Genomic DNA, 24151 nt, shown 5'->3' with positions numbered 1-24151 from the left:
CCTCAACCTCCTCAAAAAATGGGTTGAGGCAGAGTCAGTGATGCTGGCGACGGTAGTGAGCGGAGAGGAGGATCTCGGGCCAGAAGCGAACACAAAACCACAATCTCTCGCACTGTCTCTTGGTGGAGATCACCTCTCACCCTCCCAGCTCACTGACATTAAAAATGTACAAGCTGAATTTGCTGATGTGTTCTCTCCCCTGCCTGGTCGAACAGACTTCATTCAGCACCACATTGAGACGGAACCGGGTGTGGTGGTGCGCTACCGCCCGTATCGTTTACCTGAACACAAAAAAAGGTAGTTCAGAACGAATAAGAGGCTATGCTGGATATGGGGGTAATAGAAGAGTCCAGCAGTGACTGGGCGAGCCCGATAGTTTTAGTTCCTATAACCGACGGCTCGGTCCGTTTCTGTGTGGACTATAGAAAGGTGAACGCGGTGTCTAAGTTTGATGCTTATCCAATGCCGAGGGTTGACGAATTGCTTTTTCGGCTGGGTACTGCTCATTTTTATTCGACACTGGACTTAACAAAGGGTTATTGGCAGATCCCCTTGTCTCCTATGTCCAAAGAAAAGTCAGCTTTCACAACACCGTTCGGATTACACCAATTTGTCACCCTTCCTTTCTGCTTGTTCGGGGCTCCTGCGACTTTTCAGTGTCTGATGGACAAAATTCTCCGGCCGCATGCTGCATATGCCGATGCCTACTTGGATGATATTATCATCTATAGTAACGATTGGCAGCGTCATATGCAGCATTTGCGTGCTGTCCTGAAGAAGCTGAGAAGGGCTGGGCTCACGGCCAACCCGAAGAAGTGTGCGATTGGGCGTGTGGAAGTAAGGTATCTGGGCTTCCACTTGGGTCACGGACAGGTGCGTCCCCAAATTGATAAGACGGCAGCGGTTGCGCCCTGTCCGAGACCTAAGACCAAAAAGGAGGTTAGACAGTTCCTGGGGCTAGCGGGTTATTACAGAAGGTTTGTGCCTAATACCAGCAGAGTTTATGCACGAAGTGCAAAGAGTTTTGACTGAATGGACTGAGTTATTTATGAAACGGGAAGAGTGGTCGTTTGACTGAACATTAAGAGCTGGAGACATACAGCGTGTTTCTTATATATGTGCTGTAGTGTTATACTACGGATTCTGATACCCCGGGAAGTTTGTATGCAAAATACACTGGAACAGTCACATTGTTTGGAACTGAACGAGCGAGAAGTTTTGGTGGAGTCTGGCCACGGCGAGACTTAAACACCGTGGGGTTTAGCTGACTGTATGTGTGTTGGTTTCTTTTACAGAAAACGTGGCACATGCAGTGTGTAGTGTTTGTGTGCACTTGGTTGTGGGCACATTCACTACATTTAATGCACAATTGACATGAGTCGATCTCATTTGTGCGTGCCCTGCACTGTGGCGGGCTGTGTTTGTGTGTAGAAATGAACAGTTGGCTGTGGGCATTTTTATTACACTCATAACACCATCGGCTGTGGCCGGAATACCAGAAAATACACTGCCTATATGATTTTTCTGGGTCGCCGTGGAAACGGCATTTGTGTGCAGGCAAGCGTGCCATGGTACCGGCTTGTTTACTGCAAAATACACTGGAACAGTCGCATTTTCTTGGAACTGAACGAGCGAAAAGTTTGGGTGTAAGTCTGGCCACGGCGAGACTAAATTTTATCTGCTGCAAGAGCAGGGATCGAACACGGGTCTACCGTGCGAAGGCTTTGGGTTTCGCCACTGAGCCACAGGGGGAAACAACAAAAGCTTAAATTAAATTTTAAATTAAATTTAAAATTAAATTTGTGCAAAAAAAAGGTGTACCATGCCGTGCCACCAGGATGTAGTGTGACCAAGAAAAAGCCTTTCTATTGTATTGTATTGTATAATTTTATTCCTATCTTATATGCAACATCTACTTGCAAACTGAAGAAAAATAGGCTTGTTACTCAGAGTAAACATGGCATTTTAAAAGGGTCAAGCTGAAAGGAAGATTGTATTTCTTTCTCAGAACACTTTTTTTCGGAGAATGTATGATACTGATCATGTATGATACTAACCTGTAGTTTCCACAATGCCTTCTAGGATGACAACAATCTCAAACTGCTCGTTCATTAGGGAACGCTGAGACAAGTCGAAAAATGGGCTACTGGAATTGATCTCATGACATATTGTTAGGGGTGAGACAAGAAAGAGTTGGTCAGCACCCGTTCCAAATCCTACATCCAATTCCCGCTGATCCAATGGTAGAAACTCTCCCTCAGGGGTTTGACGAGACTAAAGCAAACACAGGGTGAGATAAGCGGTTAGGACATTGACACATTCACAATTTCTCTTTCATATACTCTATTAGCATTTGTAATATTACATTTAATCTTGGCATTCACCTTTTTCACATTCATTGGCATTCACTCAGGGTTTTTCAGATAAAGGTCCCAGCCTGTGGTGCTCAGGGGTGAGCTAAAAATTTATTGTGCCCGTTAATAGTGATGTTTATTTGCACATGCTTCCTGTGTTTTTGTAGCCCTGGATTCATTGAAGGACTTATACAAATCAGGAAACAAATTCTCCAAAAATCAATGCTGAACACAGTTTGCATGATGCAATTGCCCAAACATTGCAGGTTGATTCTCTTTGCTAGGTTGTGCAGGATGTAGTCAACTACAGTGATCTGGTGAACTTTACTGGGACTGTATAATATCTGCAATCCAGGTACCTGAATTACTAATTCCTGTGTTAAAAACAACTGTTAAATCAGCCTAGGATGGTTTGCTGATATTAGCTGGTCTCTTAGCCTTGCCAGGCAGAGGGGTTGTGGGCAATATTCACCTGGCTAGGAGACCATCTGGCCGGCAAATGTCTTTAAGCTTAAATACAATTATTTAAATTAAATGTTGTATCAATATCTTAAGACTACAAATATTCCATGTAGATACAGTTAATATGAGATCTTAAAATTGAATCCATAATATTGCAGTGCTGTTGAAAAGATTTTTAGTTTAAGTATAATATAACACTGACTGCTGTGTCCTGTAGGGTGACATGTCAACTACCCACTCGCAGACAAAGCTGTGCAAAATTACACTAAATGGACCACTGGTCTTTATTTCTAATATGGACAGATACATGCATAACAAAACCTTTTAAATGGCATCTTCAGTCAACAACCACGGTTTGTTAATGTACCTTCTACCTTTACACATAGCCTTCTTTTTCCATATTAACATTAGAGATTGGCAGTGAAGTCAACGGGGTTGGCTGCCTGTGCCGAAGGACACAGATAGTGAACAGACTGAGAGCTCCAATCCCAGGAAAAGAGTGAGAGCTTTCACAATTATAGATGCAGTGCCACTCTCACACACGCACACACACACACACACACACACACACACACACACACACACACACACACACACACACACACACACACACACACACACACACACACACACACACACACACACACACACACTTTTCCATGTTTTATGGGGGCTTTCCATAGACATAATGATTTTTATACTGTACAAACTGTATATTTTATCCCCTTACACTAAGCCTACCCATTACAGAAAAATCACTTTTTTTCATTTACATGCTGTTTTCCTCATGGGGACAAAAAATGTGTTCATTTTGATGACATTTGACATTACATTTTATCCCCATAATGTAGGGTTTAACCAGGCCACACACACACACACACACACCCACACACACCCACACACACACACACACACACACACACACACACACACACACACACACACACACATTCTTATTTTAAGGGAACTGTTTAACAGTACAAAACCAAGGAGGAACACGGTGTTTCATCTGCTGGTGTGATAAAGGTAGCGGAGATCAATTATAAATATCTGCTGACAGTCCCTGACTGTTGCTTAATAGTGTGGATTGCACATCCCACATATGTGTGCAAACTAAAAACACACATCAGAATGTCATCATTGTCATTTTTAAGATCTTATGTTTTTTTTTTTTGCTTGCACATTCTATTTTAAACATTCAAACAAAAAAAAATCTCATTATTGTGACAGATATTCTGTCCAAAAAAGATGAAAAGGTTTAACTTTAGAAGAATACCACACAAACTCATAGCCAAGACTAAAGCTACTGAAGTCTACTGTCAAATTTTGCAGAAACAGAAAGAGTTCAAACAGAAAACAAAATTAGGCTACGGTAAGGCTACAACAAGATACTTTTAACATGCCTTTTTTCAAAGCGAGGCTGCCAAGGGAGGCAAGACAGCTCCCTGGAGTACAGGAGAAACGTCTCGGTTACATGTGTAACCCTCGTTCCCTGAGTAGGGAACGGAGACGTTACGTCGGATGACGACGAATGGGGGTTTCGCCTAGAAAGCCAATCATCTTCGTGTATTATAAAACGAGCCAATGGCGATGAAATGCCATGGGTCTGCGGAATTTGCATAGCGTAACTCCGCCCCACCTCGTGGGTATAAAAGGAGGACGCTCGGCAACATGCAGATATGTCTTCGCTGAGGAGCCGAGACTGAACTCAGGCGTCTACCCAGCGGTACAGCGGAAGTGGCAGGGAGACGTAACGTCTCCGTTCCCTACTCAGGGAACGAGGGTTACACATGTAACCGAGACGTTCCCTTTCGTAGTCACTCCGAGTTACGTCGGATGACGACGAATGGGGGTCCCCGTGAAATCACGCCACCTTCACAGCTGTCTTCCAGTGCCCTGCGAAAAGTCTGATCCCCCTGTCGTGATACTGGCACAGACGAAGGAGTCCTACTTAACACAGGAATACCAAGGTACACTGGGAAGCATATCTCAGAGGAGATATGCCGCAGCATGCCTACCCGAAGGGAGGACTTAAGATACACATATGGCCGGAGGGCTACATATGGAGGAACACTGGAGTGACCAGCCCGAGGGGTGGCAACTTTCAACTCCAGGAGGGCAAGATGGCTTGCCAAGGGAAAGACACATGCTCAAGGAGGCTTACAGTGGAAATACACATGTGGGGGTTACTCAGGGAGGAACCATGCACACGGAGGCACCTAGCCGACGCCCAGGCAATAGACACTGGCGCCAGCATCAACAGTGCTGGAGGAACTCAGGGCTTCAGAGAGGAAGGCTCACCTGAGGAATAATCGCACGTATCCAGTCCGTGGAGTGGAAAGGCGAGCAAGCGAAGACACCTGAGCGGGTCCAGTACTAGCTGACTGAAGCGAGTACACGAGAGGACACAGGCTCCACTCGGAGATTATAGAATCTGGCGAATGTGTTGGGTGTCGCCCAGCCTGCAGCTCTACAAATGTCTGCCAGCGAGGCGCCATGCGCTAGAGCCCAAGAGGAAGCCACACTCCGGGTGGAGTGGGCTGTCACACCAAGGGGGCACGGTCGGCCTTGCTGTTGGTAAGCCAAAGCAATGGCGTCCACTATCCAGTGAGACAACCTCTGCTTTGAGAGAGCCTTTCCCTTCAGTCTCCCACCATAACAGACAAAGAGCTGGTCTGAGGTCCTGAAACACTGCGTTCTGTCTACGTAAGCGCGGAGAGCGCGTACTGGACAGAGCAGTGCCAAGGCTGGGTCTGCCTCCTCCCGGGGCAGCGCTTGCAGGTTCACCACCTGGTCCCGGAAGGGAGTGGTGGGAACCTTGGGCACATATCCAGGCCGGGGTCTCAGGATCACGTGAGAGTGACCGGGCCCGAATTCCAGGCACGCTTCGTCAACGGAGAATGCGTGCAGGTCCCCTACCCTCTTGATGGAGGCCAATGCAACCAGGAGCGCTGTCTTCATAGACAGGAACTTAAGCTCCACTGATTGCAGAGGCTCAAAGGGAGCCCTCTGCAGGGCATTTAAGACCACTGAGAGGTCCCAAGAGGGAACGAGAGGAGGACGAGGAGGATTTAGTCTCCTCGCTCCTCTCAGGAACCTGACGATCAGGTCGTGCTTCCCCAGAGACTTACCTTGAACTGCTTCGTGATATGCGGCGATAGCGGCCACATACACCTTCAGGGTGGAGGGAGACAGCCTTCGCTCCAACCCCTCTTGCAGGAAGGAAAGCACGACAGAGATCGAGCACCTCCTGGGGTCTTCTCGACGAGAAGAGCACCAGTTGACGAAGAGGTTCCACTTCAACGCATAGACATGCCTCGTGGACGATGCTCTAGCGGAAGTGATGGTAGCCGCCACCGCTGGTGGCAGGGTACTCAAACCTGCCTCGTCCCGTCCAGGAGCCACACGTGGAGCCTCCAGAGATCGGGTCGAGGGTGCCAAAGGGTGCCCCGTCTCTGAGAAAGGAGATCCTTCCTCAGAGGAATTGGCCAAGGAGGTGCTGTCGCGAGGAGCACCAGTTCGGAGAACCAGGTCCGGGTGGGCCAATACGGCGCAACCAGAATGAGCTGCTCCTCGTCCTCCTTGATCTTGCACAAGGTCTGTGCGAGAAGGCTCACTGGGGGAAACGCATACTTGCGTAGGCCCCGCGGCCAGCTGTGCGCCGTGCCGAGAGAGCCCTCGGTCAGGGAATAGAACAGGGCGCAATGGGTCGAGTCGTGAGAGGCAAACAGATCTATCTGTGCGTCCCCGAACTGGTCCCAAATCAGCTGAACCGACTGGGGATGGAGTCTCCATTCGCCGGAGATGGGCCGAAACCGTGACAGCTCGTCGGCTGCAAAGTTCCGATCTCCCGGAATGTAGATAGCACGAAGGGACCTCAGGTGCTTCTGACTCCATAAGAGGAGGTGGCGTGCGAGTTGCGACATACGGCGGGAGCGTAGACCACCCTGACGGTTGATGTACGCTACAGTCGCGGTATTGTCTGAACGGACTAGTACGTGTTGACCCCTGAGCAACGTGAGGAAACGGTGCAGGGCAAGGCGTACTGCCAGCAACTCGAGGCAATTGACGTGCAAAAGGCACTGGGGTCCTGTCCAGGAGCCCGCGGCAGCATGTCCGTTGCACATGGCGCCCCAACCCGTGGAAGAGGCATCTGTGGAGACAACAACATGCCTGGAAACTCGTTCTAGGGGAACTCCGGCCCGTAGAAAGCTGAGGTTCCTCCACGGAGTGAAGGACTGACGGCAGGTCGGAGTCACTGGGACTCGGAACGTGCCGTGATGCCATGCCCACCTCGGGACTCGATCGCGAAGCCACAGCTGAAGCGGTCTCATATGAAGCAATCCGAGCGGCGTTGCTGCGGCTGCGGATGCCATATGCCCCAGGAGCCTCTGAAACAATTTCAGTGGGACCGCACTCTTGCCATCGAACTGTCGAAGGCAAGTCAGCAGCGAGTGTGCGCGCTCGCTCGTAAGCTGCGCGGACATGGCGACCGAGTCGATCTCCATACCGAGAAAAGAGATCCTCTGCACGGGGCAGAGTTTGCTCTTCTCCCAGTTGACCCGAAGGCCCAGACGGGCTAGGTGCCGAAGCACAAGATCCCTGTGTTCGCAAACCTGGTCTCGAGAGTGAGCTAGGATCAGCCAGTCGTCGAGATAGTTCAGGATGCGAACCCCGTGTTCCCGAAGGGGAACAAGGGCAGCCTCGACGATCTTCGTGAAGACGCGAGGAGACAGGGCTAGCCCGAAGGGGAGAACCGCGTACTGGTATGCCTGCCCCTCGAAAGCAAACCGTAGGAACGGTCTGTGTCGAGGTAAGATGGAGACATGAAAGTAGGCGTCCTTCAGGTCTATGGCTGCAAACCAATCCCGTGGCCGCACACATTCGAAAATGCGTTTGGCCGTGAGCATCTTGAACGGCAGCCTGTGAAGGGAGCGGTTCAAGACGCGCAGATCCAGGATCGGCCGTAACCCACCGGATTTCTTGGGGACAATGAAGTACGGGCTGTAAAACCCTGACCTCATCTCGGCTGGAGGGACAGTCTCGATTGCACCCTTCGCCAGCAGGGTAGCAACCTCCGCTCTCATGATAGGGGCATTGCCACCGACCATAGTGAAGCGAACTCCCCTGAAGCGGGGAGGAGACCGTGCGAACTGAATCGCATAGCCGAGCCTGATAGTTCTGGCGACCCAGCGAGAAAGGCTGGGAAGCTCCAACCAAGCTGTCAGATACTGAACCAGCGGGGTCATACGAACCACAGGCGTCCCCCCGGAGGGGCAGCGAAGCGGAGTGACCAGCCCAGGCGAGGGTGGCAAAGCGGCCCGGAGCGGGGGCGCGGTCATGCTCCGCGTCCTGACAGAGGAGACCAGGGAAGGACCAGCGTTCCACGGGGGTCTGCTCTGCCAGGGGTCTGGCGATAGAGGGGGACGAGAGTGGTGAGGTCCGGAGACGGCACACACTGTCGCCCGCACCCTCCGGGACAGAGGGGGACGGGAGTGGCGAGGCCCGGAGGCGGCACACACTGCGGTCCGAGAACTCTGTGACAGAGGGGGATGAGAGCGGCGAGGCCCGGGGGCGTCGCGCACTGTCAACCGGCTCTGTGTGCTCAGTGATGGGTGTATTGATTCTTTCTTTGACCATAATAGGGTACTGCCCACCCGTGGGTGGGCAGCGGGAGAACAAAAGATTCTCCCCCGGCCCTCCGCCGGGGGAAGGAGGGGGCCTGCAACCACCTCCTGGGAAAAAACCGACACCATCACTGAGCAGCCCGTCTCAGGAGCGCCGCTTAGCCTGGCGTTTAGCGGGGCGCGGGGCTGGAGAGGGCTGTGGCGCCTTCCTGCGGCCTCCTCCACGACGCGGCCCGGGTGAAGGCTGCTGCTGGGGCCGTGCGGGAGGGGAGGGAGCCACAGGAGGGCGCCCTCGGCGGCGAGCAGTCTGAGGTGTCTGTACCGACGGCTGGGTGGAGGCAGCAGCAGGCCGTCGGGGCAGAATATGTTTAATCGCCTCAGACTGCTTCTGTGCGGTTGAGAACTGCTGGGCAAAGTCCTCAACCGCTCCGCCGAAGAGGCCGGCCTGGGATATGGGGGCGTCGAGCAGACGGGTACGCTCGGCGTCCCGCATATCAGCCAGGTTCAGCCATAGGTGACGCTCCTGGACCACAGAGGTGGCCATCACCTGACCCAGGGAGCGTGAGGCCACTTTCGTCGCTCGGAGAGCGAGGTCAGTGGCGGCACGCAGCTCATTGAAGAGCCCTGGGTCAGTCCCCGCCTCGTGCATATCTCTGAGCAGCTGGGCCTGGTAGACCTGCAAGGTGCTCATCGCATGCAGAGCGGCAGCCGCCTGTCCTGCAGCTCTGTGAGACCTCGCCACTAAGGTGGACGAGAATCTACAGGCCTTGGACGGGTGCTTAGGATTACCACGAGATGAAGCACTCTGAGGACATAGTTGCATGGCAACAGAGCGTTCAACCGGGGGAATCCCAGTGTACCCATGGGCGGCTGCCCCATCGAGGGGAGGAAAAGCGGAGAAAGCTGACGAACGTACACGGGAGGTCAAGGGAGCCTTCCATGATTTCGTCAACTCCTCATGCACCTCCGGGAAGAATGGCATTGGGGTTGGCTGTGGCCGTGAGGCAGCAGCCGCACCCAAAAACCAATCATCCAACCGCGAGCGCTCAGGGCAGGGCGGAGGGTTCCACTCAAGCCCGATGCTCGCGGCGGCCCGGGAGAGCATGGCCGTCATCTCGGGATCTGATACGGGCAACGCTGGAGCTCCAGAAGGAGGCAACGCAGCCGCATCGTCACTTCCCGATGACTCTTGCCCGCCTTGTGATGCCGCGATCGACATCGAGTCTTCCTCTGGAGCGCCGAATGAAACACGCGGGGCATCGAAGGATGAACCCGGTAGAATCACCGCGGCACTCGCGGGTTGCAACACTGTAGAGGGGGGCGTGGTCCGAGGACGCATCGTCGGATTGTCCCACACCGTAACCCTCAGATCACCCTGTCCACCAGCCGAAGTACAGCCTCTCGTGGAGGATGTAGATCGGGGTGTGGATGAGGGGACTCTCTCCCGAATGAGATCATTGAGTCTAGACCTCAGTGTTGCGATGGCCATGTTCCCACAGAAGGAACATAAGTCATCCACAAGCGCTGCTTTAGCGTGCTCTAAGCCCAAACACGCAAAGCAGCGATTGTGCCCATCAAAGGAAGACAGGAAACGACCGCACCCAGAAGAACACGGGCGAGACATCTTTAAAAAGACGTGCCACGTGCAGCTCTTTTAGAGAAAAAACTCAGCGATGCTGAGGCGACCAGGGAGAAACACACAGACTGGCAGATCACTGCTCAGATCGCAGGCAATGTGAACTCGCTGGGTACCGCCGTCACACCAACACCGGAGAGTTCGCTCGTCACAGAAGATGAAGTCAGGATTGGCTTGTGGAGTGAAGAGAAGCTCTTGGCTCCGAAGCGAAAACATATCTGCATGTTGCCGAGCGTCCTCCTTTTATACCCACGAGGTGGGGCGGAGTTACGCTATGCAAATTCCGCAGACCCATGGCATTTCATCGCCATTGGCTCGTTTTATAATACACGAAGATGATTGGCTTTCTAGGCGAAACCCCCATTCGTCGTCATCCGACGTAACTCGGAGTGACTACGAAAGGGAACTGAAGTTCAGGGAAAAAGAGCTATATGAGACTAATATTTCCTTCCTCACAGCTCGTCCCCAGCATGAAGACCCTGGTGATATTTAATCACTCCAGTCAAATCCCTCTGCCTGAGTGAGATGCTATAAAGCCCCGCCATTCTAACCATGTAACTCTGGCGCAGTTTGATTTCACCATCGTCTTTGCGTACAGAAGTTCACAGGATATTCCTTCAAATATCCGTAGAAACAAACACATCAAAGCATGCAGTTGCCAATTTAGACAGATGAGTGCAAGAGATGTTTTTGTGTGTTGCATGCACCTCAAATGAACCTCTTTGACTTGAGGGAGAACTTTAATTGCAAATTTCAATGACTGTTTGAGAAAAGTTAAATATCTGCCCTTTCAGTGTTCACGCTATGTGACCTTGGACCTTAAGTGTTACCGTGACATTTTGCGCTGCATTTCAAAGGTAGGCCTAGTGTATAGCAATCTGCTCGTTAAAACCCAGGATCTGATAGCTTACTGACAGTTTACATATAGACCAGAAGGAAATGTGCTTTGTCTCCAAGAAGCACTCTTACCGCAAGTCTTCCCATGGGAATCCATATAATCAGAAAGGGAATGTGTCCGTTTAATTTATGCACGCGACAGCTTTTTGCTCAGAGAGCAAACACGTTCCCTTTCAAGGGAACTCGAGCTGCGTTTGAGACGCGGTGGGAACGCTCTGCGTGATTACGTCGTGAAGCACGTGTAAAATCAGTCCAATGGAAGCCCGCTACGACATAGGTGACGTCATAGACCAGGAAACTATAAAGCAACCCTGAAATCAGACCGCGATAGCTTCTGCACCTTCAGCAAGCACTCTCTGTATATCTGTCCTTGTCTATTTATTGTTGTCTGTCAAGCCCCTTATATATATATATATATATCACTATGGCGAGCAAGCAAAGTTATAAACCTTGTGTTGTGCCCTGCCCTCGTTATATCACGGGTGGGGACACACATCCTATGTGTATTGCTTGTTTGGGAGTGGAGCATGCCCAGTCAGTCCTCGAGGGGGCTGACTGTGAGCATTGCTTGAGTTTGTCTATGAAAACTCTCCGCTCTCGCCGAGCGTTCTTTGAGGAGGACGGTTCGGTTCGCGCTCCCCGAGGTGCGGGTCCCGCTGCTGCCGAGGCACAGCGTCGAATTTCATCTTGGGGTTCGCAGATGGATCTAGTAGCGGGGTTTGAGACGGGCCCCGCCCTTTCTCAGCCCTTACCTACTGGATTCGGTGTCTTTGCCCAGGAAGGAGCCCGCTCTGCGGCTTCTCCTTCCCAGGCTGAGGCACCAATATTACGGCTATCCAGTTCTGAGGATCTGGATGTCGGTAGTATGGGGGATATTGAGTGTTCGCCAGCTCATACCCCTGCTGATGAGGAGCTTATGGAGGTTTTATCTCGTGCTGTTACTAAATTAAATATTGAGTGGCCAGCCGATGATTTCGATGTTGAATCTAGAAAGAGTCTTTTAGATGAACGTTATTTACCATCTAGATCACGACCTCCTCGTCGGGAACTCCCGTTTTTTCCCGATCTCCACGCTGAGGTTTCGAGATCGTGGATTAAACCGGCGTCTTTCAGAGTGCATAACCCACAAACTAAGAATTATAGTAAAGTTCAAGGGATTGATCAATATGGTTATTTGACTATGCCTCGTGCTGAAAACACACTAGCGAGCTATCTCTCCCCTGAGTCGTCTTCTTCTCTGAAAGCCCCGACGTTACCCACCAAACCATTAAAAAATACATCTTTGTTGGTGGGTAAAGCGTATTCGGCAGCAGGTCAGGCCGCAGCATGTTTGTACACTATGTCGATTCTCCAAGCGTACCAGGCTGACCTGCTGAAGGACATAGACGATAGTGAGGAAGTTAGTTCTGACGCAATTCGAGAATTGCGTCGCACGACAGATTTATCTCTCCGAGCCACCAAGGAGACGGCCAAGTCTGTTGGCCGCTCTATGGCAGCCTTGGTGGCCACGGAACGCCATTTATGGTTAAATTTATCAGAAATAAAAGATAAAGATAGATCTGTTCTTCTGGACGCACCGCTGTCACCTACAAGTCTGTTCGGCGATGCTATAAATTGTGTCGTCAATAGGTTTCAAGAAAATAAGAAACAAGCGGCTGCGTTTCAGTGGTTTCTTCCTCGCCGGTCTATTGTCCCCGAGGCTGCTCGTAGTATAAAGTCTGAGCAGCCTCATCCATCTACGAGCTCCGCTCACAGAGTTCAACAAAAACAGAGCGTCGCCGCTCGGGCACCTCCTCAATCTACGGTTCCTGAGTGGCGCTCGCAGCCCAGACCTGTTAGGGGTAGACAAGATCTGAGGACTGTTATCTCTAGGAGAGCTTGGGCTAAGAAGAAGTCCTGACGCCAAGGCTATCAGGCTTCTGAGGGTGGTCCCCTCCAGGGAGGAACGGTTCCGAGGAACCGTCCCTCCTTGGCACCCTCCGGGGGGCGACTCTCCGAGGAGAGCCGCAGCGCTGCCACTTCGGTTGTTCCCTGCCGGTTCGCCGCTTCAGGGCACCGAGGTGTCAGCGTCCCCGTGCAATCCTCTGAGGAGGGTTGTAGAACGGTCAGTTCGGTTGTTCCCTGCCGGTTCGCCGCTTCAGGGCGCCGAAACGATTGTTCAATCAAATCCAGAGGCCAGTCTCGAGAGACTGGTTCCCTTATCGGAATTTCTGGCAGCGTGTAAACTTCTGCCAAATATTTCTCTATGGGTCCTGCACATAATAGAAAAGGGTTACAGAATTCAGTTCGGTTCTCGTCCGCCCAGATTTCAAGGAGTCCTCCCCACGGTGGTGGACTCACAGCAGGCTCTGGTAATGGAGCAAGAAGTACTGACACTTCTTCGAAAGGGAGCTATAGAAAGGGTTTCTTCTCCCAGCAGAGAGTCAGGGTTTTACAGCCGTTACTTCATTGTTCCAAAGAAGGATGGAGGGCTGCGTCCTATTCTAGACCTGCGCCAGTTAAACAGCAGGGTTCAGAAACTCAAGTTCAGAATGCTTACACTCAAACAGATTGTATCACAAGTTCAGTCCGAGGACTGGTTTGTCACAATAGACTTGAAGGACGCGTACTTCCATGTATCTATCCATCCTCATCACAGGAGGTTCCTGAGGTTCGCTTTCGGGGGCGAAGCATACCAATATCGGGTTCTTCCATTTGGCCTAGGTTTATCTCCCCGCACTTTTACAAAATGCGTGGATGCAGCTCTGGCTCCGTTGAGACTCCAGGGCATCCGCGTATTAAATTACATCGACGATTGGTTGATTTTAGCTCAGTCCGAGCAGGTGGCGGTTCAGCATCGAGATGCTGTTCTGTCCCACATAAAGAGTTTGGGGTTGCGGCTAAACACCAAAAAGAGTGTGCTCCTCCCTGCTCAGAGGACCACTTTTCTAGGTGTAATTTGGGATTCGACCACAATGCAGGCACGCCTGTCTCCTGCTCGTATTTCTGCGATTCTCACAGCCGCAAAGAATGTGAAACTAGGCCAGTCACTCACTGTGAAACAGTTTCAGAGACTGTTGGGTCTCATGGCAGCTGCGTCCAACGTTATTACTTTTGGCCTTCTGTACATGAGACCCCTGCAGTGGTGGCTCAGGACCAAGGGGTTTTCTCCGAGGGGAAATCCGTTCCGCAAGATCAAGGTCACGCGGCTATGCCTTCGTGCCTTGGCCTTGTGGAAGAAACCTTGGTTCCTCGCCCAGGGCCCAGTGTTGGGGGCTCCTTGTCGACGCGTCACGCTTTCGACGGATGCTTCCCTCACGGGATGGGGGGCGGTCATGAGTGGCCGCTCGGCGCAAGGTCTGTGGCAGGACCATCAATGTTCCTGGCACATAAATCGTTTAGAGTTGATGGCGGTATTTCGAGCACTCAAATATTTCCTGCCAGACCTGAGAGGCCATCACGTGTTGGTCCGCACAGACAACACTTCGGTGGTCTCCTATATCAACCATCAGGGGGGTCTGAGGTCACGTCACGTTTGCAAATTGGCCCATCAGATCCTCCTATGGGCCCAGGGGAAGTTACTGTCGCTCAAGGCGGTATATATTCCGGGGCGTCAGAATGTGGGAGCAGATATTCTGTCGAGACAGGGGCTGAGGCCCGGGGAGTGGAGACTTCACCCAGAAGTGGTGGAGTTCCTGTGGGAAAAGTTCGGTCGTGCTCAGGTAGACCTTTTCGCATCATCAGATTCAACCCATTGTCCCATGTGGTTCTCTCTAACGCACCCAGCTCCTCTCGGTCTGGATGCTATGGTGCAGGTGTGGCCGAGGCTGCACCTGTACGCCTTTCCCCCGATATCTTTGCTTCCGGGGGTTCTGGAGAGTTTTCGCCGAGAAGGGGCTCGTCTGCTACTAGTAGCCCCTTATTGGCCGACCTGAGTTTGGTTCTCGGACTTGGTGTCTCTTCTGGACGGCTCCCCCTTGGAGATCCCAATCAGGGTGGACCTCCTGTCTCAGGCCGGGGGCACGATATTTCACCCTCGGCCGGAGTTGTGGAAACTGTGGGCCTGGCCTCTGAGGGGGCCAGGCTCAGGGAGACCGGTCTTTCGACCGATGTTGTAGAAACCATTCTTCAATCCAGAGCTCCTTCCACGAGAAGGCTGTATGCGCTAAAATGGAAACTTTTCACCACGTGGTGTGTTGAACGTCAGTTAGATCCTGTTAACTGCCCTGTTGGTTCAGTTCTTGATTTTCTGCAAGACCGTTTCTCGGCCAGGTTATCTCCTTCCACCCTAAAGGTTTACGTGGCGGCTATATCTGCCTACCACACCCCTCTGGGGGGTACTTCTATTGGGAGAAACCCTCTAATTACTCGCTTTCTCCGTGGTACATTGAGGTTGAGACCTGCACTGCACTCTAGAGCACCGGCTTGGGACTTGGCCATTGTACTCGAGGGTCTGGCTTTAGCTCCCTTTGAGCCCATCGAGGAGGTTTCTGAAAAGTTCCTCACTCTAAAGACTTTATTTCTCCTTGCTATCTCATCTATCAAGAGAATTGGTGATTAACATGCTTTGTCGGTTGCTCCTTCATGTCTGGAATTTGCACCTGGTATGGTGAAGGCATTTCTCTACCCCAGGCCAGGTTATATTCCTAAGGTCCCACTGAATGTTGGATGCCCAATAGTGCTGCAGGCCTTTTATCCTCCACCCTTTAATACCCCTGACCAGGAACAGCTTAACCTGTTATGTCCAGTCCGGGCTTTAGACGCCTACGTTCACAGAGCTGCCCTGTGGCGTAAATCTGAGCAACTATTTGTTTGTTTTGGGTCACTCAAGAGAGGATGCCCTGCATCTAAGCAGGTTATGAGTAAATGGATAGTCGAGGCTATTTCATTGGCTTATGAAGCGGCCGGACAGCCTTCACCTATGGCTGTGCGGGCCCATTCTACTCGGAGTATGGCGGCCTCTATGGCCTTAATTTCGGGAGTTTCCCTTCTTGACGTATGTAATGCGGCAGGATGGTCCTCTCCGCATACATTTGTCAGGTTTTATGACCTTGACCTCTCCACTCCTGGGGCGAGGTTGCTTGCTTCTTAGTGTGCGCAGGACCTCACACAGAACGGGCATTTGTCATTATGGCGTAGTGGGTATAGGGTTCCCACCGCGTCTCAAACGCAGCTCGAGTTCCCTTGAAAGGGAACGTCTCAGGTTACGTATGTAACCCTGGTTCCCTGATAGGGAACGAGACGCTGCGTTTGCCTGCCATACTTCCTGCATGCCCTGATCGACTTGCTTCAGGTTTTTCAGAAGCTTTCGCGGTCTGATTTCAGGGTTGCTTTATAGTTTCCTGGTCTATGACGTCACCTATGTCGTAGCGGGCTTCCATTGGACTGATTTTACACGTGCTTCACGACGTAATCACGCAGAGCGTTCCCACCGCGTCTCAAACGCAGCGTCTCGTTCCCTATCAGGGAACCAGGGTTACATACGTAACCTGAGACGATTTCTATGCAAATCAGAGACTGTTGAGATCGGATTGCCTTACATTAGGGGTGCAAACAAGCAATGACCAACGAGCTTTCCTTAAAATCGATGTGAGCTTCCCTCCAGTCCCCATATGTTACGAGAAGCTTCAAAACATCCAATAGCCTATTGCTCTTCCCAGAGAGGACCAATTAACAATACATTCACAAGAACGCCAGTAACTAAAGTTTTTGCCGAATATTTTCTCTACAGCATTGTTGCGTTATGCGGCTTTGTGCTCTAAACCAGTTGAGTAAAGTTGGCGATAAATTCACAGATTCGAAATTCCCGGGTCAATAACTCGTGAGCTAAACGTTGTTACTACACAAATAACCCCTCTTTTTAATCGTAGTAACGTAGACAAGCAGCTACAACCTCATTTTCCTCGAAACGAGCTTTCCTTCGCAATGGATAAAATACATTGATCTCTATGCGCAGGCGGCTGAGAGACAGATCCGAAGGGACCGTCTGCAAAATGCAAACCCCGAAAAGCGTTACTACGAAAACAGTCAATAACTTCACTATCACAAACTATAGTGTAACCAAATTAAGTTTACACACCACTGTTGTCCTGATGGTTATACTACAACACTTATTTTAGTATAAAAGTCTTTTTGCATACTTTTTATGATTTTTATCTATGGAAAATATTCAATAACTTCACTGTAATTCACTGTATTGTTGCCAAATTCAGTTCACACATCACTGCAGTCCTGATGGTTAAACTACAACACTTATTTTGGGAAAAAATATTTTAATTTTATATACAATTGTAAATGTATAATTTTGATGGTTTTTTTTAATGAAAAAATATTCAATAATTTCACTGTAATTCACTGTATTGTTGCCAAATTCAGTTCACACATCACTGCTGTCCTGATGGTTATACTACAACACTTCTTTTGGGGAAAAAATATTTTTAATTGTATACAATTGTACATTTATAATTTTAATGATTTTTATTATGAAAAATATTCAATAACTTCACTATAATTCACTGTATTGTTGCCAAATCCAGTTCACACATCACTGCTGTCCTGATGGTTAAACTACAACACTTATTTTGGGAATTTTTTTAAAAATTTTATATACAATTGTAAATTTATAATTTTGATGGGTTTTTTTAATGAAAAATATTCAATAATTTCACTGTAATTCACTGTATTGTTGCCAAATTCAGTTCACACATCACTGCTGTCCTGATGGTTATACTACAACACTTCTTTTGGGGAAAAAATATTTTTAATTGTATACAATTGTACATTTATAATTTTAATGATTTTTATTATGAAAAATATTCAATAACTTCACTGTAATTCCCTGTATTGTTGCCAAATTCAGTTCACACATCACTGCTGTCCTGATGGTTATACTACAACACTTCTTTTGGGGAAAAAATATTTTTAATTGTATACAATTGTACATTTATAATTTTAATGATTTTTATTATGAAAAATATTCAATAACTTCACTGTAATTCACTGTATTGTTGCCAAATTCAGTTCACACATCACTGCTGTCCTGATGGTTATGCTACAACACTTATTTTGTGGAAAAATATTTTAATTTTATATACAATTGTAAATTTATAATGTTGATGTTTTTTTTAATGAAAAATATTCCATAATTTCACTGTAATTCACTGTATTGTTGCCAAATTCAGTTCACACATCACTGCTGTCCTGATGGTTAAACTACAACACTTATTTTGGGGAAAAATATTTTTAATTGTATAAAATTGTAAATGTATAATTCTTATGATTTTTATTATAAAAAATATTCAATAACTTCACTGAAATTCACTGTAGTGTTGTCAAATTCAGTTCACACATCACTGCTGTCCTGTCGGTTATACTACAACACTTATTTTGAAAAAAAAATATTTAATTGTATATACAATTGTAAATGTATCATTTTGATGATTTTTTTTGGAAAAATATTCAATAACTTCACTGTATTGTTGCCAAATTCCGTTCACCCATCACTGCTGTCCTGTCGGTTATACTACAACACTTTTTTTGGGAAAAATATATTTTTAATTGTATATATGTCATGAGCTGGGTTTGTTCTCTCTCTCTCTCTCTCTCTCTCTCTCCTTCTCTCTCGCTTTGGCCCTGCCTGTCTTTTCCCACCTGTTCATTATTGTAATTAGCGCTCGCGCTGCTTCTCTGTTACACCTGTTCTCACTTTGTTCTCATTACCTTCTCTCTACTTCTAGCGTTTGTCCCCCTTGTTCTTTGTCGGATTATTTCGTGTGTACGTGAGTCTTGCCTGTGTGATATGTTGTCTCGATGAAGAATTACCTTTCATTGTCTTGTCTAGTCTAGAGGAGTTGTGCTCGTCTTGTGTGCTTTCTCTGCCTGTCATCCTGCTGCTGGAGGTCTTCTCTCTGCGTCTTTGAGGCCACTACAAGGACTGTGTTACTGCCACGTGAAGATCCAGCTCTGCTCTCTACTACTAAGACAGGAATCTTCTGTGTTTTGCTGACCATCTTTATACTATTCTATTTGAGTTCATTCCAGTTCTGTGACATTGCTCGACAGACTGCCTATGTTATTTCTTCATTAAAGACTATTGCAAGAACTTGCCTTTGCACTTGGATCCTCCGTTTCTTCTAACAGAATAATCCGACAAGAATGGATCCAGCGAAGGAAGACCCTTTCCGTTCGGCGGTCGAGTTGCAGGGGGCCATGAGGAGGAGTTGTCTGGCTCCAGACACGTTGTGGAGAGTTTAGCGGCTCAAGTGTCTGATTTATCTACCCAACTTCTCCATCTTCGTCATGAGTCGTCGTCATCACAGAATCGTCTTCATTCCCCTGAACCGAGAATAAATAATCCTCCTTGCTACGTGGGTGAGCCCACTGAATGTAGAGCATTTTTAACACAATGCGAGGTGTTTTTTTCTATCCAGCCTCAGACTTATGCGGAGGATCGCGCTCGGATCGCCTATGTGGTCTCTTTGCTGACTGGGCGTGCACGCGATTGGGGAACGGCCGCTTGGGAGGCACAGGCTTCCTGCTGTGGTTGCTACGATTTGTTCAAGGAGGAGATGATCAAGATCTTCGATCGTTCTGTGTACGGACGCGAAGCCTGGCGCCTTCTTGCTGTGCTGCACCAGGGGGAGAGATCTGTTGCAGATTTCGCCATCGAGTTCCGGACTCTGGCCACCACCTGTGAGTGGAACGAACCTGCGTTAGTTGCTCGCTTCCTGGAGGGACTTAACATCGAACTAAGGGAGGAGATTTATGCTCGTGAATCAGAGGCTCAGCTTGATCCGTTAGTGGAGCTAGCTATTCGCCTGGACAAGTGCTTTGAGCAGCGGCGGCGCGTCCGAGGTTCCTTTTCCAGGCAGCGAGAGGCCCCGCCTCCAGCCTTTGATTCATCTGCTCTCAGACCTGAGCCCGAACCCATGCAGCTGGGTGGCATTCGCCTCTATCCTACTGAGCGGCAGCGACGTATTCAGAATCGCCTCTGTCTGTATTGTAGTTCGGCTGGCCACTTTGCCTCTTCGTGTCAGTTAAAAGCCAGAGCTCGCCAGTAGACCGGGGAGTACTGGCGAGCGCAACTGTCCTCTCCTCACCGCCCAAGACTCGTACCACCTTTCCTGCTGTTCTTCGTTGGGCCGGTTCTTCCGTCTCTTGCTCGGCGCTCATCGACTCTGGAGCGGAGGGGAATTTCATCGACGAGAAATGGGCTCGCGAGAATTACATCCCTCTAGTGGACTTAAAGGACACTACTACTGTCTTTGCCCTGGACGGCAGGGTGCTTTCTACTGTTCTCCGTGTCACCATCCCGGTGAGTCTTACAGTCTCAGGGAATCATCAAGAGACAATTTCGTTTTATATTTTTCAGTCCCCTTTTACCCCGATTGTTTTAGGCCATCCGTGGCTTACCCAACATAACCCGCAGATTAACTGGGACAAGGGCACTGTTCTTTCTTGGAGTCTTGCTTGTCATGTTAATTGTTTGGTGTCTGCTGTTCCTGCTGTCTCTTCTGTCTCTGTGTTTCAGGATGAGCCTGGTGATTTGTCTGGAGTTCCGGAGGAATACCTCGATCTGCGAGCGGTGTTCAGCCGTTCCCGGGCCACATCTCTGCCTCCTCATCGACCGTACGATTGCAGTATCGATCTCCTTCCGGGCACTATGCCACCTCGCGGAAGGCTATATTCCCTCTCTGCGCCCGAACGTGAGGCCCTTGAGAAGTATCTCACTGAGTCTCTCAACGCTGGGATCATTGTCCCGTCCTCCTCTCCCGCCGGGGCGGGGCTCTTCGTTAAGAAGAAGGATGGCTCTTTGCGTCCCTGCATAGATTATCGGGGGCTGAACGACATAACGGTCAAGAATCGGTATCCGTTGCCCCTTATGTCGTCAGCCTTCGAGATCTTGCAGGGCGCAAAGATCTTCACGACGTTGGATCTGCGCAACGCGTACCATCTTGTGCGTATAAAGGAGGGAGACGAGTGGAAGACTGCGTTCAATACGCCGGTTGGGCACTTTGAATACTGTGTTTTACCGTTCGGTCTGGTCAACGCTCCCGCCGTGTTTCAAGCCTTGGTTAATGATGTCCTGCGGGACATGATTAACGTATTTGTGTTTGTTTATCTGGACGATATTTAAATTTTTTCACCCTCTCTCCAGGTGCACCGTCAACATGTGCGTCGCGTACTGCAACGTTTGCTTGAGAATCGCCTTTTTGTTAAAGCAGAGAAGTGCATGTTCCACTCTCGATCGGTAACTTTCCTCTGTTCTGTTGTATCGGCAGAGGGCATCAGCATGGACCCCGACAAGGTTCGTGCGGTCATAGAATGGCCCGTTCCGGACTCTCGCATTGCACTCCAACGTTTTTTGGGGTTTGCTAATTTCTACCGTCGGTTTATCCGAAATTTTAGCCAGGTTGCCGCCCCGCTGACAGCACTCACCTCGACCAGGTCTCATTTTACCTGGTCCGAGGTGGCCCAGAACGCATTCGATCACCTCAAAAGGTTGTTCACCTCCGCTCCCATTTTAATTACTCCAGATCCCACAAGACAGTTCATCGTCGAGGTCGATGCTTCTGACGTAGGGGTGGGGGCTATACTTTCCCAACGCTCCTCGCGGGATGACAAGGTTCATCCATGTGCCTTTTTTTCGCATCGCCTCACTCCCGCGGAGCGCAATTATGATGTCGGTAACAGGGAACTTTTGGCGATCCGTTTAGCTCTGGGGGAGTGGCGCCACTGGTTGGAGGGGGCCAGTGTTCCCTTCATTGTTTGGACCGATCATCGTAATTTAGAGTACATTCGTTCCGCTAAGAGGTTGAACGCTCGACAAGCTCGCTGGGCGCTATTCTTTGGTCGGTTCAAGTTCTCCATCTCCTACCGACCTGGCTCAAAGAATGGTAAGCCTGATGCTCTCTCACGTCAGTTCGGCTCGTCTGAGGGGGCTTCCTCCAAGGAGGGTATCCTACCACACCATTGTGTGGTCGGGGCTGCCGTCTGGGGAGTCGAGCAGACTGTGAAGAGAGCTCTTTCGCACATCACGAGATCACCTCGAGCTCCTGAGGGAGCTTTGTTTGTTCCCGAAGCCGCTCGCTCTGCCGTTCTACGGTGGGGTCATTCCTCCAAATTAGCCGTCCATCCCGGGGTAAGGGGCACGCTGGCCATCATTCGCCAAAGATTTTGGTGGCCTACTAGAGAGCGCGACATTCGTCGTTTTGTTGCTTCATGTCCTGTCTGCGCCCAGACTAAGTCGAGTAACTCTCCGCCCGCGGGTTTCCTTAGACCACTTCCTATTCCTTCTCGTCCGTGGTCGGACATCGCTCTAGACTTTGTAACGGGTCTTCCGCCGTCAGCGGGGAACACGGTAATTTTGACAGTGGTAGATCGATTTTCTAAGGCGGCTCATTTTATTCCGCTTCCCAAGTTACCGTCCGCTAGAGAAACTGCACAAGCGATGGTCGATCACGTTTTTAAGATCCATGGGCTTCCGTCAGACGTCGTTTTGGATAGGGGGCCTCAGTTTGCCTCCCAGTTCTGGGGGGAGTTCTGTCGACTGATTGGGGCATCCCCCAGTCTGTCGTCAGGGTTCCATCCCCAGACCAATGGGCAAGCTGAGCGTACCAACCAGATTCTTGGTCGCATGTTGCGTAGTCTGACTTCTCAGTGTCCTGCTTCCTGGTGAGACCAACTTTCCTGGGCTGAGTACGCTCACAATTCGCTACCGTCGTCCGCCACGGGATTATCCCCATTCCACGCTTGCCTCGGTTACCAGCCCCCGTTATTCACTTCCTAGGAGACCGAGTCCTCTGTGCCTTCAGTGCAAGCGTTCATTCAGAGGTGTAGACGCACCTGGAGGAGGGTGAGATCTGCTTTGTGTCGTACCAGAGCGCGTACACGACGGGCCGCTAATCGACACCGGGTTAGGGCTCCCAGATACGTTTGTGGTCAGAAAGTGTGGCTTTCCACTCAGAACTTGCCAGTTAAGGTTAGCTCCCGCAAACTCATGCCCCGTTTCATTGGGCCTTTTTGTATTGTTAAAGTTCTCAGCCCGGTAGCTGTTAAGCTCAGATTGTCTCGCAAGTTGCGTCGGGTACATCCCGTATTTCATGTATCTCCTCCCCTTGAAGAGGGGTCTTCCATTTACAGGGTACGAAGGCTGCTTGATGTTCGTCCTCGGGGGCGGGGCCACCAGTTTTTGGTAGATTGGGAGGGGTACGGTCCTGAGGAGAGGCGGTGGATCCCGGCCCGGGACGTCCTGGACCGCTCGCTCATCGACGATTTCTACCGTTCTCGTCAGTCTCCTTCCTCGGGAGTGCCTGGAGGCGCTATGTCATGAGCTGGGTTTGTTCTCTCTCTCTCTCTCTCTCTCTCTCTCCTTCTCTCTCGCTTTGGCCCTGCCTGTCTTTTCCCACCTGTTCATTATTGTAATTAGCGCTCGCGCTGCTTCTCTGTTACACCTGTTCTCACTTTGTTCTCATTACCTTCTCTCTACTTCTAGCGTTTGTCCCCCTTGTTCTTTGTCGGATTATTTCGTGTGTACGTGAGTCTTGCCTGTGTGATATGTTGTCTCGATGAAGAATTACCTTTCATTGTCTTGTCTAGTCTAGAGGAGTTGTGCTCGTCTTGTGTGCTTTCTCTGCCTGTCATCCTGCTGCTGGAGGTCTTCTCTCTCCGTCTTTGAGGCCACTACAAGGACTGTGTTACTGCCACGTGAAGATCCAGCTCTGCTCTCTACTACTAAGACAGGAATCTTCTGTGTTTTGCTGACCATCTTTATACTATTCTATTTGAGTTCATTCCAGTTCTGTGACATTGCTCGACAGACTGCCTATGTTATTTCTTCATTAAAGACTATTGCAAGAACTTGCCTTTGCACTTGGATCCTCCGTTTCTTCTAACAATATACAATAGTAAATGTATAATTTGTATGATTTTTATGAAAAATATTCAATAACCCCACTGTAATTCAATGTATTGTTGCCAAATTCAGTTCACACATCACTGCTGTCCTGTTGGTTATACTACAACACTTGTTTTTGGAAAAAAACAATTTTTAATTGTATATACAATAATAAATGTATCATTTTGATGATTTTTTTTTTTTAAATATTCAATAACTTCACTGTAATTCACTGTATTGTTGCCAAATTCAGTTCACACATCACTGCTGTCCTGTTGGTTATACTACAACACTTGTTTTG

At 49.6% G+C, this 24151-nt stretch overlaps 1 protein-coding gene across 1 annotated transcript in view; it reads right to left on the bottom strand.

The window, feature by feature from the left end:
* Positions 1-24151, bottom strand: part of kcnj19b (potassium inwardly rectifying channel subfamily J member 19b) — a 45604-nt gene that overhangs the window by 5295 nt on the left and 16158 nt on the right. Inside the window, exon 2 of the mRNA XM_077201226.1 lies at positions 2058-2274. Coding sequence (XP_077057341.1) covers positions 2058-2274 — 217 coding nt within the window. The remainder of the gene's footprint in view (positions 1-2057; positions 2275-24151) is intronic.

The sequence above is a fragment of the Siphateles boraxobius genome, unplaced genomic scaffold, assembly GCF_051911475.1.
Source record: "Siphateles boraxobius isolate OS27281-9 unplaced genomic scaffold, OSU_SipBor_1 46, whole genome shotgun sequence".
NCBI classification, from domain to species: Eukaryota; Metazoa; Chordata; class Actinopteri; order Cypriniformes; family Leuciscidae; genus Siphateles; species Siphateles boraxobius.
This window is presented reverse-complemented; position numbering and strand designations above follow the sequence as displayed.